Source organism: Nerophis lumbriciformis, linkage group LG36 (assembly GCF_033978685.3).
Source record: "Nerophis lumbriciformis linkage group LG36, RoL_Nlum_v2.1, whole genome shotgun sequence".
Classification (NCBI taxonomy): Eukaryota; Metazoa; Chordata; class Actinopteri; order Syngnathiformes; family Syngnathidae; genus Nerophis; species Nerophis lumbriciformis.
The window spans coordinates 20,067,501-20,087,679 of record NC_084583.2 but is presented as its reverse complement, the minus strand read 5'-3'; the positions used below and the strand labels follow the sequence as shown (position 1 = coordinate 20,087,679).

Below are 20,179 nucleotides of genomic sequence, written 5' to 3'. Positions count from 1 at the left end.
CACTCTGGTTGATTTGTGCATTGCAATTCCCTTCCAAAACACTGTGTGAAGGAGCAACCGCAGCTGTTGTTGACTCGATATTTCATTTCAGAATCAGAATCAGAAATACTTCATTAATCCCCGAAGGGGAAATTAATAATTTTCAGCACAATCCCATTCAAGATCATACAAGCATTACAGGGAGACAGAACAGGATCGCTGACGGGTCTGCCAACTTCCGGCGCCCCTTACAAAAAAGGTGAGATACAGGTAAACAATGGGGGGGATGGGGAGGAGATAAAAAAAAAAAATCGGACTAAGCCTGGGCCCATGGAGAGGGGGTCCAGACTGAGGTCAAGGGAAAAAACAACTCAAAGACATAGCACACATCAAAGAACACAAATGACATTAAAGACATTAAAAGAGCAGAGCTGATGCAACCAGACACTTCTACATACAGCTATTAATAAAAAGTAAAAGAAACATATACACTAGTGATGGGTTAATGAGGCGTGAAGCGTTTTGACACATTGCAAAACTGTATTGATACTGTGTCGATACTGTGTCACTAAATACTGACATCTGCTGGACATTAAAAATCCCTACAGGCAACCTATGGACCGACTCAACTGACACTGATTTGATGCCCTAGTACAGGGGTCACCAACCTTTTTGAAACCAAAAACTACTTCTTGGGTACTGATTAATGCGAAGGGCTACCAGTTTGATACACACTTAAATAAATAAATATATTGTCATTTGTAAGTTACATGCAAGTGTGATTTAAACAAGAATAGCTAAATAAATAAATGTATATATATAAAAAAATGGGTATTTCTGTCTGTCATTCCGTCGTACATTTTTTTTTCCTTTTACGGAAGGTTTTTTGTAGAGAATAAATGATGAAAAAAACACTTAATTGAACGGTTTAAAAGAGGAGAAAACACGAAAAAAATTCAAATAAAATTTTGAAGCATAGTTTATCTTCAATTTCGACTCTTTAAAATTCAAAATTCAACCGACAAAAAGAAGAAAAAAACTAGCTAATTTGAATCTTTTTGAAAAAATTAAAAAAAGAATTTATGGAACATCATTAGTCATTTTTCCTGATTAAGATACATTTTAGAATTTTGATGACATGTTTTAAATTGGTTAAAATCCAATCTGCACTTTGTTAGAATATTTAACAAATTGGACCAAGCTATATTTCTAACAAAGACAAATCAGTATTTCTTCTAGATTTTCCAGAACAAAAATTTTAAAAAGAAATTCAAAATACTTTGAAATAAGATTTAAATTTGATTCTACAGATTTTCTAGATTTGCCAGAATAATTTTTTTGAATTTTAATCATAGTAAGTTTGAAGAAATATTTCACAAATATTCTTCGTCGAAAAACCAGAAGCTAAAATATTTATTATTCTTTACAATAAAATAAAATAAATTTACTTGAACATTGATTTAAATTGTCAGGAAAGAAGAGGAAGAAATTTAAAAGGTAAAAAGGTATATTTGTTTAAAAATCCTAAAATCATTTTTAAGGTTGTATTTTTTCTCAAATTGTATTTCTAAAAGTAATAAGAAGCAAAGTAAAAAATAAATGAATTTATTCAAACAAGTGAAGACCCATCCATCCATCCATTTTCTACCGCTTATTCCAAGTGAAGACCAAGTCTTTAAAATATGTTCTTGGATTTTCAAATTCTATTTGAGTTTTGTCTCTTTTAGAATTAAAAATGTCGAGCAAAGCGAGACCAGCTTGCTAGTAAATAAATACAATTTAAAAAAATAGAGGCAGCTCACTGGTAAGTGCTGCTCTTTGAGCTATTTTTAGAACAGGCCAGCGGGCGACTGATCTGGTCCTTACGGGCTACCTGGTGACCGCGGGCACCGCGTTGGTGACCCCTGCCCTAGTATATACAATAATATAAACCAAGTCATTGTATTTCATTTAGGATTATTTCATATCTTCATTTAAATAAAAATATATTTGTATCTTTTTTAGATACAGTCAATAAATAATGTGAACATGTATCATAACATGGAAATCTAAGAGAACGTGTTGTGGATGATTGTGGACTGGGAATTGTTTTAATTTTATTTTTTTACACATTTTTATTAAAAAAACCAAAAAACAGTTTTTCCGACGTATTACATTTTAGACGATTTCTCTTAGTTATTATTTCTCCGGCTGTAGAAAAGAGCCGCTCACAGGGCACAGAGGAGGCGTCAGTGCGACACAGTTCGCGTATCGGTCACGTGACCAAAACAGCTCATGATCGGTCACGTGACTTTCTAAAAGCGGTACGCGCACCGACACAGGGTTTCGCTCTATGAGCTCGACGCATGCGCCGATGCATCGGTGTTGCCGGACCCATCACTACACTGTGGTGTATATGTTTCTTTCTCCACAACATCAACATCTCTGTTGGCACTGGAACTAATCATTCAGAATCATCAGTTTACCTTTAATGGACGTTTTCCTCATAAACCAGGGGAACAAAATTCATGGAGATGGACTGTGTGACTTTTGAACGAGTCGGGACAAAGGACTGGCAAATTTGCAACGCTATTCGGCCGTTTGGGACATGCCCTGTCAGAAATCTGTTTATCCCCACTTCAGCCCCCTCAGTATTTTAGGGCCATATTATGCAAAACCAATTTTACTTACCGTACCTATCGGTACCTGTTGTTGTGTATTTGGGATCTGCATAAGTCCCACAAATTTGAGACGTGAATGCAAACTTGATTGTCTAACATATGATTAATATATACTCTCTCTCTGTGTGTGTGTGTGTGTGTGTGTGTGTGTGTGTGTGTGTGTGTGTGCGTGTGTGTGTGTGTGTGTGTGTGTGTGTTAGAGATGCGCGGTTTGCGGGCACAACCGCAGAGTCCGCGGATTATCCGCGGATCGGGCGGATGAAATTAAAAAAAATTAGATTTTATCCGCGGGTCGGGTCGGGTCGGGCGGTTGAAATAAAAAAAAAATTAGATTTTAAATAGATTCAGGCGGGTGGCAGTTAAACCAATTGGGAAATATATATACATAGTTAAATGTTGTTACCCACATACGAAAAACGAGCAGGCACCTGCAGCATATGCCACAACAGAAGAAGAAAAAAAAAAGAGATGGACACTTTTACTGAGCGGAGAAGGGACGCCTCGCCGGGGTCCGGGACCGAGGCCCCTTCCCCCGAGAGGGCCCCACCGGGAGCCGTAGCTGAGGAGATCCGCGAGAAGGGCCCGACGCACGTCCAGGGTCACCACCGCACCGAAACCCCGCCTCGTCCGCCTTCGCCGCGGCCGGCGTCACGCGCAGCAGGTAAGCAGCTTACCTGCCCGCCACCCCCGTGGCCGGGGGCTCGTAACAGGGGTCACTGCGCGCGCTCCGCCCTCGCAGCTTACCTGCCCGCCACCCCTGTTGCCGGGGGCGCGTAACAGGGGTCACTCCGCGCGCAGTGCGCTCACGAAAGGGGTGGGGCTCACCCTGGTTGATATAGACAGCAGGACGGTGGCCATGGAAGTCGGAACCCGCTAAGGAGTGTGTAACAACCCACCTGCCGAATCCCTGAAAATGGATGGCGCTGGAGCGTCGGGCCCATACCCGGCCGTCGCCGGCAGCGAGACGCGCTTGGAGGTGCGCTCAGCGCGGCTCCCATATGATTGCGCACTGGTGTGCGTCTGGGTCGTGACAGCGTGGCACGCGAATGTCTGTGCTGCATTGGGTCAGTCTCCTTTCTTGAACAGGCAAAAGCTTTATAACCTCACTAATGCCTTGCATCGTCTATATTAGATATATAACAACGGGCGGGTGCGGGCGGGTGCGGTTCTGATCAAATGTTAGATCGGGTGGATGGCGGATGGTTGACGACTTTCTGATGCGGTTGCGGATGAAATAATTGCCTATCCGCGCATCTCTAGTGTGTGTGTGTGTGTGTGTGTGTGTGTGTGTGTGTGTGTGTGTGTGTGTGTGTGTGTGTGTGTGTGTGAATTTTTGACCACTCTTGACAAAATTGGTGCACTCAAAACAGGAAATGGTCAAATAAAATTGGCACACGGATCTTTACAAACAATGCCATTTTGCGAGATTGTTCTTGCTCTAATTCATTCATTAACGGTGTTACAAAAAAGATCAGTTAGAATAATACATAATGTTGGATATAGAGAACACACAAATCCTTTATTTATTGAATCAAAGATACTGAAATTCTACGACAGTGAATTTGCAAACAGCTAAAATTATACACAAAGCAAACTATAACCTGCTACCCAAGAATATACAACAATTCTTCTCAAAAAAAGAGGAGAAATATAATCTTAGGGAGAAATGTAATTTAAAACATTTGTATGCACGTACAACACCTAAGACCTTCAGTATATCAGTATGTGGAATTAAATGATGGAATGGATTAAGCAAAGCAATCAAACAATGTACTAATATGATCCACTTCAAGAAACTCTTCAAACTTAAAGTGTTTACAAAGTACAAAGAAGAAGAACCATGATCAACATTCTGTATTTATTTAACTCATCCATTCTTTCATTCTTTCACTCACAAACTAATCTTACTTATCTCAACATATGAAATGTAACTTACTTCACCAATTATCATTTATTTACTTATTTTACTGTGATTACTTATGGAGTATATTGTGAATAAATTGAGAACAGGAAGTGAACAAAAGTTTTAGCAACTGTTATGTAAAAGAAAAGGGGTAGGATTAAATAAGCTCTGCTTCTTCCTACTCCTTTTCGAACATGTTGAAAAGAGAAACTGGAGATTGTGATGTATCATGTTGTATACTTGCATGTTCGAAATAAACTCAAACTCAAACTAATTAAGATTTGCTTTAAGCACAACTGAAAATGGTATTCATTAAAAAAAAAAAAATTCTCCTGATCAACGAGGGCAAGGTGTGAGGAAGTTCTTGTATCCATAACTTCATTCTGAGGCATTGTTTCTGAATCTGATCTCAATGCACAATTTCTATCTGGACATTTATTCATTCATAACATGCTGTCCTTCTTCAGGGTTCTGTTCGGGACAACAAATCAAAAGATGCTTATCCTGAACCAATCTCTTTGACTGACTTCACTTTGACGAGGAAGACCAAACAAGACGAGAATGTACGGGAAAGAACGTTTAAAAGTGAGAATTCAAACAGTCTCGTACACAAATCATCAAAGAAGCACTGTGGTGAGTCGCAACCAGAGAAGATCTGTTTGGAATCTGTTTTTTTTTCTTTTTTGTAATACTGCCATTTTATTTTCTAGAAACATATACTCAGCGTTCACTGCACAGCACTCATACAGACCCATCTTCTTTTGTGAACACCCCCTTTCCAGTCTCCCGTGCCTCACCTAAAGGAGGCCTCAGCTCTCCACCCCACAAAATGATTCACGCCAACAAGAACCAAGAGCCGAGCTTCACCAGTAACGCCACACAGGATGACCGAGGGAAGGAAGTCACAACTGATGTCAAGTCAAACCAGTCTGATGGCCCGTGTCAGAGCATCGCTCTGCCCGTACTAAAAAGTGAACACTTGGAAGGATATTTAAACTGTAGCGATGAAGACGAACAAGACAGTTTGATGTATTCCACATGGCGTCAGGAGAGTGACGAAGAAGCGAACGCTAACGTTGATTTCAGTGAGGTCAGTCAGGATGAACGTTGCTTTGTCTGCCCTCGTGGATTCCAGAAAGTAATGGACGGGTTTGCACATACCTTGGTCAGAACACATCCTCTTATTTTTTTTGTCACATATTTCACGTGCTGAACTAAATTAAAACTAGCATCTGATTTTTTTTTTAGGTGCATGAGGAACATGTAAAGTCTTCAAATGCGATCTGCCAGCCAAGCCTCAGCTTGGTGTACATCACCATGCAGGTGAACTACCAAGAGGGAACGCTGCAGCTCTTGTCTGACCTTCTACATCTTTGTTACTGTCCTCCTAAAGATGTCATGTCCCACCTACTCAGTCACATGCTGCTGGACCCACTGTGTCCACAGCACCGCTGTGTGCAGGCCTGGAATCTGCTGATGAGGGCACAGAGGTGAGAGAAGGAAAAAGTGGGGAGACAATGTTTACTATGTACGGGTGCATCTCAATGAATTAGAATATCATACCTGCCAACTACTCCGGTTTTCCCGTAATTAGTACGGTTTTCATCAACCTATTCCGGGTTACGGTTGCAGTGATAAAAAATACGGTTTTTCATTAATTAAAAAAAAAATTTTTTTTTTTAAAGTTTTATTCACGAAATCACGTAACAACAATGACAATCGACACTGCTTCCCGTAACTTCCTATCGAGCCATTCCGAATGCCATGCGCGAGGCTATTTATAGCACCGCTGCCAAGCACGAGTTTCCAAACGAGCGAACGATCATGGAATCAGCCGGAGAAAAATCGCAAACGAGTCTTAAACCGAAAAGAAAACTGCAGTCATTCCGTGAAGAATATTCAAAAGCCTATCCGGGAATAATTATCCGTTCCAAAAAGGGTGAAAACTACGCGAATTGCACCTTGTGCAGACAAGATTTTTCGATCGGACACGGAGGAATTAGCGATGTAAAAGACCACGTTGGGACAAAAAAACACAAGTCTAATGCCGTTGCTAGCGATCAGAGGTGGGTAGAGTAGCCAGAAATTGTACTTAAGTAAGAGTACTGTTACTTTAGAGATTTATTACTCAAGTAAAAGTAAGGAGTAGTCACCCAAATATTTACCGTATTTTCCGCACCATAAGCCGCCCTGGGTTATAAGCCGCGCCTTCAATGAACGGCATATTTCAAAACTTTGTCCACCTATAAGCCGCCCCGTGTTATAAGCCGCATCTAACTGCGCTAAAGGGAATGTCAAAAAAACAGTCAGATAGGTCAGTCAAACTTTAATAATATATTAAAAACCAGCGTTCTAACAACTCTGTTCACTCCCAAAATGTACGGTAATGTGCAAATGTGCAATCAATAAGCATCAATAACTTAATGTTGCTCGAACGTTAATGTCACAACACACAAAATAAACATAACGCTCACTTTCTGAAGTTATTCTTCATTCATAAATCCCTCGAATTCTTCTCCTTCGGTGTCCGAATTAAAAAGTTGGGCGAATACGGGATCCAAAATGGCCGGCTCCGTCTCGTCGAAGTCATTGCCTTCCGGAAAGCTCGGACCACAGTTGTGACCGAAATATCCGCCCAGGTATTTACGATCCACTGGCAGATGTTGGCGTATGTCGTCCGGCGCTGTCTCCCTGTCTTAGTGAAGGTGTGTTCGCCTTCGGTCATCCATTGCTCCCACGCCGTTCGCAGTCGTGCTTTAAATGCCCTGTTGACACCAATATCGAGCGGTTGGAGTTCTTTGGTTAAATATTGCCTTAAGTTTAAATTCTGCGTTATACGCGTGTCGCTTAGTAGGAGCCATTTTGTGGTCTTTACAGATGTAAACACACAAATGAAATGAAACGCAATATCCGGGGGCTTCTTCTTCTATGGGGGCGGGTGGTTGCTTACAGTAGAAGAAGAAGCGCTTCCTCTTCTATGGGGGCGGGTGCTTACCTTGGCGGTTGCTTACCATAGAAGAAGAAGCGCTTCCTCTTCTACGGGGAAAAAAGATGGCGGCTGTTTACCGTAGTTGCGAGACCGAAACTTTATGAAAATAAATATTTATATTAATCCATATATAAGGGTTAGGGTTATAAGCCGCACTGTCAGCTTTTGTGAAAATTTGTGGTTTTTAGGTGCGGCTAATAGTGCGGAAAATACGGTACTTGAGTAAAAGTAAAAAGTATGTTGTGAAAAAACTACTCAAGTACTGAGTAACTGATGAGTAACATACACACTCATATCATATATATATATATATATATATATATATACATACATTGATATATACAGTATATAATTTATATTTATTTATTTTGCTGTTTTTGTTTACATGTTAAAGGTGTTTTAATGAATATACATGCATGTTTAACATATAGATTCCTTTCTTTCATGAAGACTAGAATATAAGTTGGTGTATTACCTGATTCTGATGACTTGCGTTGATTGTAATCAGACAGTAGTGATGATAACGTCCAAGTTTTCAAATGGAGGAGAAGAAAAGTTCCTCCTTTCTGTCTAATACCACATGAAAGTGGTGGGTTTTTGGCATCTTATTTGTCCAGCTTCCATATTCGTTTTTATACACTTTACAAGAAATATATTGGCGGCAAACTCCGTAGCTTGCTAGCTTGTTTGCGCTGGCTTTCGAAGACTCTTATTTTGAAAGCGCAGGCGCGACGGAGCGGCACTTTTATTGTGAAGACAGGAACGTCCTCATGTGCGGTCAGTCTTTAGGCTTTTGACAGGATGTACGGTTGAAATAAAAAAAGTATCTTTTTTTCCTTCACACTTTTGATTGATTGATTGGAACTTTTATTATTAGATTGCACAGTACAGTACACATTCCGTACAATTGACCACTAAATGGTAACACCCCAATAAGTTTTTCAACTTGTTTAAGTCAGGTCATGTGACCGCCTGGCTCTGTTTGATTGGTCCAACGTCACCAGTGACTGCATCTGATTGGTGGAACGAAGTGAAACGTCACCAGTAAGGCAGGCACTTTGAAGGTCTGTCTGACAGACCAAAACAAACAAAGCGTGCATTAACAGATCGATAAAAATTAGTAGCGAGTAGCGAGCTGAATGTAGATAAAAGTAGCGGAGTAAAAGTAGCGTTCCTTCTCTATAAATATACTTAAGTAAAAGTAAAAGTATGTTGCATTAAAACTACTCTTAGAAGTACAATTTATCCCAAAAGTTACTCAAGTAGATGTAACGGAGTAAATGTAGCACGTTACTACCCACCTCTGCTAGCGATACAAGTGGAAAACTTTCAACGTTTTTCGTCGCCCAAACAGATTCTTTGGATGTGATAAATGCCGAAGTTTTATTTACGGAGGCAATAATTGAGCATGGACTTCCAATCGCCAAAAAATATGGATGTGGTCGAACCAAAACATCAAACATTATTCAGTGTCTTGGAACAGAATCCTCAAAAAGTATCGCCGATGTCATGAAGACGGAACCATTTAGCATGTCGGCTGACGGCAGCACCGAATATGACGATGTAAAACTGTACCCCATTTGTGTTCGATATTTCGATGACGACATTGGAAAAGTATTGTCAGTACTTCTGTCTTTGAGGGAATGCAATACGGCTTCCACAGGCGAAAACATTTACAAAATACTCGCGGAAGAAATAGACTCAAACGAAATTCCTTGGCAGAATTTGGTTTGCTTTGCTGCCGATAATGCTGCAGTGATGATGGGATCTAAAAAGGGTGTTGCAGCTTTCATTACGGAAATGTCTCCTTCGGTTTACATCGCCGGTAAGTACAGTTCGTAGCATAAAAAAACTCACAAAACATAACATTTTAAGTAAATCTTTTATGACATAAACAATAAATCAAATCAAAAATAATTTCTGTGTACAGTATATCTTTTTATTTGTGATAACGATAACATGTTCAAAACAAGTAACATATAACTATCATACTATTCTATTACTCTTTATTAATTTGAAAAATGTCGTCATGAAGTTTTATATTTATATTTATTTATATTTCTTTCATAAACCAAAATTTCGACCTGAAGTTTCTTGTTACAATAATGTCTGCAATATCAATAATGACATGTCTTATTTATATTGTGTAATTTGAACCAAATACTCTCAAAAATCTTATTCTTTCAAGTTACCGTAACTACATTTGAATTGTAATTCCATGCTATTGACAGGACTATTAATTTTAATGAAGTTAGCTTCCCATGTTTACAGTATGATAATTGTGATAGAAATGTGAATTTTAGGCACAGAATATTTTTTACAATTGAACAAGGCAGTAGATTATACAAGCTTGGACAGAAAGTTAATAATGACACCAATTTTTTTTTAAATGGAATTGTTTAGTACTGTTTTACCATTTGTTTACTGTAAAAAGTGTTTATACTTTCAATTAACAAATTGAAGTCTTGTGAAAGGTTGACAGGATAACTGGCATTAACTGTCAAAATAATTTCAAACTATTGAAGTTAGCTTACAGAATAAACATGTCAATCAACCCATATGATTTTTGCTGTAATATTTTTGTTTTGAAAAGTCACTGTGACTGATAGAAAAGTGATGGTTTTAGCAACATTTTAACCTGTCTGAATGCTAATAATCATTTTGCGTCGGGGGGCAAACCCTGAACCCCCCACCAGGACTTTGTCCTGGACCTACCGGGGCCTGCGGCCCCTGGACCCTGGCTACTAGGTTTTTCTGATTTCAAAAGTTGGCAGGTATGGAATATATTTGAAAAGTTCATTTGTTTCAGTTGTTCAATTCAAAAAGTAAGACTCTTACGCGGCGGTACTCTGGTTTTCGTTAGTAAGCCGATCCAAAAGGTCACACAAACACCGAATTGTATAAAAGCCGGAGCAATTGTCACTATAACAAATGATGTATATTCAATCAATTTGTTCCGTACACCCCAAACATATGAACAATAAACACATTTTATAGAGAACATATTAGGACCTCAACCGACGAGCACTGTGTTCCATGTAGGGATGTCCCGATCCAGGTTTTTGCACTTCCGATCCGATACCGATACTGACCGACAATGGCCTATCCGAGCATGTATTAAAGTTTAAAGTTATTTAGCCTACTTAGTTGTCAGAATCATGTTGAAAAGGGTTTTAGTACCGTATTTTCCGCACCATAAGGTGCCCTGGGTTATAAGCCGCGCCTTCAATGAACGGCATATTTCAAAACTTTGTCCACCTATAAGACGCCCCGTGTTATAAGCCGCATCTAACTGCGCTAAAGGGAATGTCAAAAAAACAGTCAGATAGGTCAGTCAAACTTTAATAATATATTAAAAACCAGCGTGATGTGGGCGCGCACGGAGTCGTATATCAACATGGACGGAGCTGCGTGAAAAAAGCCACCCGGCCTCTTCGCGTAAACTTACCTTAACCACTCGCTCATCTTTTCTTCATCCATCCCTTCGAGTTAGCTTTTATGATGACGCCGGCTGGAAAGGTCTCTTTTGGCAAGGTCTTCCTTTTGAATATCACCATGGGTGGAAGTTTCTGGCCATTAGCATGGCAAGCTAGAACCACAGTGAAGGATGACTTCTCATTCCCTGTGGTGCGAATATTCACCGTACGTGCTCCCGTTGTATCCACAGTGCGGTTCACAGGAATATCAAAAGTCAGTGGAACCTCGTCCATGTTGATAATGTTCTCTGGCCGGATCTTTTTTTCAGCTATCTTGTTTTTACAATATGCACGGAAAGTAGCCAGCTTTTCTTGAAAGTCTTTAGGCAGTTGCTGTGAAATTGTAATCCGTGTGCGGATGGAGAGATTGCGTCTTTTCATGAACCGGATCCCTGTCGCTTAGTAGGAGCCATTTTGTGGTCTTTACAGATGTAAACACACAAAGGAAATGAAACGTAATATTCGCGCGCTTCTTCTTCTTCTACGCGGGCGGGTGGTTGCTTACAGTAGAAGAAGAAGCGCTTCCTGTTCTATGGGGGCGGGTGCTTACCTTGGCGGTTGCTTGCGTAGAAGAAGAAGCACTTCCTCTTCTACGGGGAAAAAAGATGGCGGCTGTTTACCGTAGTTGCGAGACCGAAACTTTATGAAAATGAATCTTAATATTAATCCATATATAAAGCGCACCGGGTTATAAGGCGCACTGTCAGCTTTTGAGAAAATTTGTGGTTTTTAGGTGCGCCTTATAGTGCGGAAAATACGGTACTCTTGATAACAACTAGCCAGCTGAATTAGGGGAGTTTGAATAATACACAATGGTTGGTAACAAGAAACTGACCTGTTTATTCAAGGATAAACACAAAATAGACAAAATTATACATGACAAACAGAAATGGCATCATTGAACTAGGGCTGGGCGATATGGCCTTTTTTTAATATTGCGATATTTTAAGGCCATATTGCGATACACAATATATATCTCGATATTTTGCCTTAGCCTTGAATGAACACTTGATGCATATAATCACAGCAGTATGATGATTCTATGTGTTCTGATTGATTGATTAATTGAGACTTTTATTAGTAGGTTGCACAGTGAAGTACATATTCCGTGCAATTGACCACTAAATGGTAACACCCCAATAAGTTTTTCAACTTGTTTAAGACGAGGTCCACTTAAATTGATTCATGATACAGATATATACTATCAGATATATACTATCATCATAATACAGTCATCACACAAGATAATCACATTGAATTATTTACATTATTTATAATCCAGGGTGTGGAGGGGGCGCCGGATGTAAGTGTCAAAAAGACAACTAAAAGAGTTTGATATGAGAATAAATCTAAAGTTAAAATATCGGGTAGAAATGCACCCATTTGCAGGAAATGTAGTCTTGATTTTCAAAATTTTCTTTCAAGGCTTGCATGTCTACATTAAAACATTCTTCTTCATACTGCATTAATATATGCTACTTTTAAACTTTCATGCAGAGAAGGAAATCACAACTAAAAAACAAATCACAATTTTTTTCATACGGTGTTGATGTGGAAATTTTTGCCTCGGCGATGGTGTGGACGTGTGGCACCGAATGGAGATAAGCGTCTCGACAGACGTTACAATATTTGAACAATGATGACGAAAACTGTTGTCTCTGTCGTGTCCGTGTGTCGAAAATTGTTATGCGCTTATTTTTTTATTTGATTTTGTGCGTGGCATAGATTTGCCGTGCGCAGAGGACGCTTGAGCAGGTGCGCACCTTAGCGGCTGCGCTAGCATCACAGCTAACGTTAGCTGCTACCTCGCTCTCTGCTGGGAGAGGACGTATACGTATGTGACGTATGACGTGACAGTATGTGACGTGTGTAAGAAGGTGCGCTGGCTGTCTGTGAGAGGGAGACACAGGAAAGAGTGAGAAGAGCCTGTAGTGTAATGCCAGCAGCTAAAAGCAACTGCGTGAGAATTGTGGATGTGTTGAAGGTGTGCTGGAAAATGCGGAAGGGAAATTACGGAGCAGCAGAAAAGTGGAATGTATTATTTAAATCGGTGCGTTGGAAAACACGGACCGGAGTTTTTTTTAAAACTGGATCTGGATCGGCATTTTCCCATGCCTTGCCGATATGCTTTTTTTTTTTGCAAATATCGGCGGCCGATCCGATCCAAATATCGGCTCGGGACATCCCTAGTTCCATGTATCTTAAAGAAGCTCCCTCCATTGACATGAATTAAAATCAATTTGATCTGTGCTTGGTGCTCCTGAAACAGCACAATTTTAACACGTAACATACTCTTTAAACAAAAAAAACAACCTTTTTGATAGGAAATATTATTTGAAAAACTACACAATAAAAATACAAAACCCGAAACCAGTGAAGTTGGCACGTTGTGTAATTCGTAAATAAAAACAGAATACAATGATTTGCAAATCCTTTTCAACTTATATTCAATTAAATAGACTGCAAAGACAAGATATTTCATGTTCCAACTGAGAAACGTATACATTTTTTTTGGAAATAATCATTAACTTAGAATTTAATGGCAGCAACACATTGCAAACAAGTTGGCACAGGGACATTTTTACCACTGTGTTACATGGCCTTTCCTTTTAACAACACTCAGTAAACGTTTGGGAACTGAGGAGACACATTTTTGAAGCTTTTCAGGTGGAATTCTTTCCCATTCTTGCTTGATGTACAGCTTAAGTTGTTCAACAGTCCGGGGGTCTCCGTTGTGCTATTTTAGGCTTCATAATGCGCCACACATTTTCAATGGGAGACAGGTCTGGACTACAGGCAGGCCAGTCTAGTACCCACACTCTTTTACTATGAAGCCACGTTGATGTAACACATGGCTTGGCATTGTTTTGCTGAAATAAGCAGGGGCGTCCATGATAACGTTGCTTGGATGGCAACATATGTTGCTCCCAAACCTGTATGTACCTTTCAGCATTAATGGCGCCTTCACAGATGTGTAAGTTACCCATGTCTTGGGCACTAATACACCCCCATACCATCACACATGCTGGCTTTTACACTTTGCGCCTATAACAGTTTGGATGGTTCTTTTCTTAATTTCCCTTTGGGGATTAATAAAGTACTTCTGATTCCGATTCTGATTCCTCTTTGTTCCGGAGGACACGACGTCCACAGTTTCCAAAAACAATTTGAAATGTGGACTCGTCAGACCACAGAACACTATTCCACTTTGTATCAGTCCATCTTAGATGAGCTCGGGCCCATAGAAGCCGGCGGTGTTTCTGGGTGTTGTTGCTAAATGGTTTTTCGCCTTGCATAGTAGAGTTTTAACTCGCACTTACAGATGTAATGACGAACTGTAGTTACTGACAGTGGTTTTCTGAAGTGTTCCTGAGCCCATGTGGTGATATCCTTTACACACCAATGTTGCTTTTTTTATGCAGTACCGCCTGAGGTATCGAAGGTCCGTAATATCATCGCGTACGTGCAGTAAATTCTCCAGATTCTCTGAACCTTTTGATGATATTACGGAGCGTAGATGGTGAAATCCCTAAATTTCTTTGCAATAGCTCGTTGAGAAATGTTGTTCTTAAACTGTTCAACAATTTGCCCACGCATTTGTTCACAAAGTGGTGACCCTCGCCCCATCCTTGTTTGTGAATGACTGAGCATTTCATGGAAGCTGCTTTTATACCCAATCATGGCACCCACCTGTTCCCAATTAGCCTGTTCACCTGTGGGATGTTCCAAATAAGTGTTTGGTGAGCATTCTTCAACTTTCTCTGTCTTTTTTGCCACTTGTGCCAGCTTTTTTGAAACATGTTGCAGGCATCAAATTCCAAATGAGCTAATATTTGCAAAAATCAACAAAGTTTTTCGGTTTAAATGTTAAATATCTTTTCTTTGCAGTCTATTCAATTAAATATAAGTTGAAAAGGATTTGCAAATCATTGTATTCTGTTTTTATTTACCATTTACACAACGTGACAACTTCACTGGTTTTGGGTTTTGTACAAACAACTACAGTACAGTAGTTTTAATGAGAGGGTAGAAAATTCCCATGGCCAGCACTCTTGTGAATGTAGTCCCGTAATCAGTGTTGTGGTAGAAAATAGTTGACGCTTCTCAGGCAATGTCCTACGAGAGCTATTAGACAGCAGCTGGAGTAGATAAGACATCGCAGTTTCATAGCCTTGCTGAGATAGAGACCCCCCCCAGAAAACCCAGAGCAGCTTCAGGCGTGAACATTAAGCCGAGCCACAGGTGGAGTAGAGAACTTCAGCAGGATGATGTCGACAGGAAGGCTGTGGAAGCTTGACTGCTTGGTTTCCAATGGTTGGAACACAAATGTGCTGTGGATCTCTAGGTATGGGTTAGGGTTAGCAAGTTAGACCGGGCCTTATGGCATTTACTGTAGCATTAGCCACGCTATCTATCTCGTAACTTAAACAAAGTTTGCAATTTAAAGCATAAAAAAGCAGCCTATGTCGCCCTGAAATGACAGTAATTGCAAAAACTTCTTAGCTTTTAATTGTATTTTTAGTCTGAATTTGACTCCTTGAATCAAAAAACTTCTGCACGATTTTATCAATCAATCAATCAATCAATCAATCAATCAATGTTTATTTGTATAGCCCTAAATCACAAGTGTCTCAAAGGGCTGCACAAGCCACAACGACATCCGCGGTTCAGATCCCACATCAGGGCAAGGAAAAACTCAACCCAGTGGGATGACAATGAGAAACCTTGGAGAGGACCACAGATGTGGGTGACCCCCCACCCCTCTAGGGGAGACCGGTGCAATGGACGTCAAGTGGGTCTAGCATAATATTGTGAAAGTCCAGTCCATAGTGGATCTAACATAATAGTGAGAGTCCAGTCCATAGTGGATCTAACATAATAGTGAGAGTCCAGTCCATAGTGGATCTAACATAATAGTGAGAGTCCAGTCCATAGTGGATCTAACATAATAGTGAGAGTCCAGTCCATAGTGGATCTAACATAATAGTGAGAGTCCAGTCCATAGTGGATCTAACATAACAGTGAGAGTCCAGTCCATAGTGGTTCTAACATAATAGTGAGAGTCCAGTCCATAGTGGATCTAACATAGTGAAAGTCCAGTCTATAGTGGATCTAACATAATAGTGAGAGTCCAGTCCATAGTGGATCTAACATAATAGTGAGAGTCCAGTCCATAGTGGATCTAACATAATAGTGAGAGTCCAGTCCATAGTGGATCTAACATAATAGTGAAAGTCCAGTCCATAGTGGATCCAACATGATAGAGAGTCCAGTCCATAGTGGATCTAACATAATAGTGAGAGTCCAGTCCATAGTGGATCTAACATAATAGTAAAAGTCCAGTCCATAGTGGATCCAACATAATAGTGAGAGTCCAGTCCATAGTGGCTCTAACATAATAGTGAAAGTCCAGTCCATAGTGGATCTAACATAATAGTGAGAGTCCAGTCCATAGTGGATCTAACATAATAGTGAGAGTCCAGTCCATAGTGGATCTAACATAATAGTGAGAGTCCAGTCCATAGTGGATCTAACATAATAGTTAGAGTCCAGTCCATAGTGGATCTAACATAATAGTGAAAGTCCAGTCCATAGTGGATCCAACATGATAGAGAGTCCAGTCCATAGTGGATCTAACATAATAGTGAGAGTCCAGTCCATAGTGGATCTAACATAATAGTGAGAGTCCAGTCCATAGTGGATCTAACATAATAGTGAGAGTCCAGTCCATAGTGGATCTAACATAATAGTGAGAGTCCAGTCCATAGTGGATCTAACATAATAGTGAAAGTCCAGTCCATAGTGGATCCAACATGATAGAGAGTCCAGTCCATAGTGGATCTAACATAATAGTGAGAGTCCAGTCCATAGTGGATCTAACATAATAGTAAAAGTCCAGTCCATAGTGGATTCAACATAATAGTGAGAGTCCAGTCCATAGTGGATCTAACATAATAGTAAAAGTCCAGTCCATAGTGGATCCAACATAATAGTGAGAGTCCAGTCCATAGTGGATCTAACATAATAGTGAGAGTCCAGTCCATAGTGGATCTAACATAATAGTGAGCGTCCAGTCCATAGTGGATCCAACATAATAGTGAGAGTCCAGTCCATAGTGGATCTAACATAATAGTGAGAGTCCAGTCCATAGTGGATCTAACATAGTGAAAGTCCAGTCCATAGTGGATCTAACATAATAGTGAGAGTCCAGTCCATAGTGGATCCAACATAGTGAAAGTCCAGTCCATAGTGGATCTAACATAACAGTGAGAGTCCAGTCCATAGTGGATCTAACATAATAGTGAGAGTCCAGTCCATAGTGGATCTAACATAGTGAAAGTCCAGTCTATAGTGGATCTAACATAATAGTGAGAGTCCAGTCCATAGTGGATCTAACATAGTGAAAGTCCAGTCCATAGTGGATCCAACATGATAGTGAGAGTCCAGTCCATAGTGGATCTAACATAGTAGTGAGAATCCAGTCCATAGTGGATCTAACATAATAGTGAGCGTCCAGTCCATAGTGGATCCAACATAATAGTGAGAGTCCAGTCCATAGTGGATCTAACATAATAGTGAGAGTCCAGTCCATAGTGGATCTAACATAATAGTGAGAGTCCAGTCCATAGTGGATCTAACATAGTGAAAGTCCAGTCCATAGTGGCTCTAACATAATAGTGAGAGTCCAGTCCATAGTGGATCTAACATAGTGAAAGTCCAGTCCATAGTGGATCTAACATGATAGTGAGAGTCCAATCCATAGTGGATCTAACATAACAGTGAGAGTCCAGTCCATAGTGGATCTAACATAATAGTGAGAGTCCAGTCCATAGTGGATCTAACATAGTGGAAGTCCAGTCTATAGTGGATTTAACATAATAGTGAGAGTCCAGTCCATAGTGGATCTAACATAGTGAAAGTCCAGTCCATAGTGGATCCAACATGATAGTGAGAGTCCAGTCCATAGTGGATCTAACATAATAGTGAGAGTTCAGTCCATAGTGTATCCAACATAATAGTGAGAGTCCAGTCCATAGTGGATCTAACATAGTGAAAGTCCAGTCCATAGTGGATCCAACATGATAGTGAGAGTCCAGTCCATAGTGGATCTAACATAATAGTGAGAGTTCAGTCCATAGTGTATCCAACATAATAGTGAGAGTCCAGTCCATAGTGGGGCCAGCAGGACACCATCCCGAGCGGAGACGGGTCAGCAGCGCAGAGATGTCCCCAACCGATGCACAGGCGAGCGGTCCACCCCGGGTCCCGACTCTGGACAGCCAGCACTTCATCCATGGCCACCGGACCTGTGTAACGCCCCCTCCACAAGGGAGAGGGGGGCAGAGGAGAAAAGAAAAGAAACGGCAGATCAACTGGTCTAACAGGGGGGCTATTTAAAGGCTAGAGTATACAAATTAGTTTTAAGATGGGACTTAAATGATTCTACTGAGGTAGCATCTCTAATTGTTACCGGGAGGGCATTCCATAGTACTGGAGCCCGAATAGAAAACGCTCTATAGCCCGCAGACTTTTTTTGGGCTCTGGGAATCACTAATAAGCCGGAGTTCTTTGAAGGCAGATTTCTTGCCGGGACATATGGTACAATGCAATCGACAAGATAGGATGGAGCTAGACCGTGTAGTATTTTATACGTAAGTAGTAAAACCTTAAAGTCACATCTTAAGTGCACAGGAAGCCAGTGCAGGTGAGCCAGTATAGGTATATATATATTTATATAAAGGTATATACAGTTTAGGCGTAATATGATCAAACTTTCTTGTTCTTGTCAAAAGTCTAGCAGCCGCATTTTGTACCAATTGTAGTCTTTTAATGCTAGACATAGGGAGACACGAAAATAATAGGTTACAGTAATGGAGACGAGACGTAACGAACGCATGAATAATGATCTCAGCGTCGCTCGTGGACAAAATGGAACGAATTTTTGCGATATTACGGAGATGAAAGAAGGCCGTTTTAGTAACACTCTTAATGTGTCACTCAAAGGGGTTTATAAGTAATTGAGTTGCACCTGTTCAACCTCACATCTTTGGAGTGAAACTGAAAGTCACTTTTTGAATTGCAGACACCAAAGTGTTGACAAAAACTCAGTTGCATGGAGCTGGGAGTTGGTGACTTCAGTCATGTCCAATCAGGTACTTATCAACACGCGGTGGAACTATGGTTGGAATTTTTGAGGTCCAATGTGAAAATGACACGAGCCATTTTTCTGTTTGAACAGCCTGTTCCCAAAGGCTTAATGCACCAAACACATATTGCTGTTATATGTCCACCATTCTCCTATTTATTTACCAATCTGTCCTCTTCTCACATTGCCGTGCCTTCCACTCCATCAGGATGATAAAAAGAGACACCGACCTGAGGTTGTGCGCATGTTCCTGGAGTATGTTGTACAGACTTTAGAAGATGATTTCTCAAACAAGAAGTCCACCTCTGAATTCCACCACTCTATTGCAAAGACAATGTTGTCTTGCAGTCAGCACTTCGCACAAGTCAGGTGAGTTAGGCACACATGCAGGGGCCTGTGTCTCAGGTTCTGGCTTTCCTATAAAAGGTTCATAGCAACAATGATAATAATAAGGTTTATGCCAGGCCTGGGCAATCATTTTGCCTCAGGGGGCCAAATTTAGAGAAAAAACTGTGTCTGGGAGCCGGTATATATACATATATATATATATATATATATATATATATATATATATATATATATATATATATATATATATATATATATATATATTAGGGCTGCAACAACTAATCGATTAAAATCGATTATAAAAATAGTTGCCGATTATTTTAGTCATCGATTCGTTGGATCTATGCTATGCGCATGCGCAGAGGCTTTTAAAAAATTTTTTTTTTTTTTTTAAATAAACCTTTATTTATAAACTGCAACATTTACAAACAGCTGAGAAACAATAATCAAAATAAGTATGGTGCCAGTATGCTGGTTTTTTTCAATAAAATACTGGAAAGGATAGAAATATAGTTTGTCTCTTTTATCCGATTATTAATCGATTAATCAAAGTAATAATTGACAGATTAATCGATTATCAATATAATCGTTAGTTGCAGCCCTAATATCTATATATATATATATATATATATATATATATATATATATATATATATATACATGTGTATATATATATAT

The 20,179-nt window shown here is 39.9% G+C and overlaps 1 protein-coding gene across 3 annotated transcripts in view; it reads left to right on the top strand.

Moving 5' to 3' along the window:
• Nucleotides 1–20,179, top strand: part of simc1 (SUMO interacting motifs containing 1) — a 44,067-nt gene that overhangs the window by 11,672 nt on the left and 12,216 nt on the right. For 2 of the 3 annotated variants that reach the window (XM_061930198.2, XM_061930199.2), the window contains exons 2-6: nt 5,010–5,175; nt 5,253–5,707; nt 5,791–6,032; nt 19,091–19,160; nt 19,362–19,522. In XM_061930198.2, the coding sequence (XP_061786182.2) occupies nt 5,010–5,175; nt 5,253–5,707; nt 5,791–6,032; nt 19,091–19,160; nt 19,362–19,522 (1,094 nt within the window). The remainder of the gene's footprint in view (nt 1–5,009; nt 5,176–5,252; nt 5,708–5,790; nt 6,033–19,090; nt 19,161–19,361; nt 19,523–20,179) is intronic. The other variant, XM_061930200.2, reaches the window with a different exon arrangement.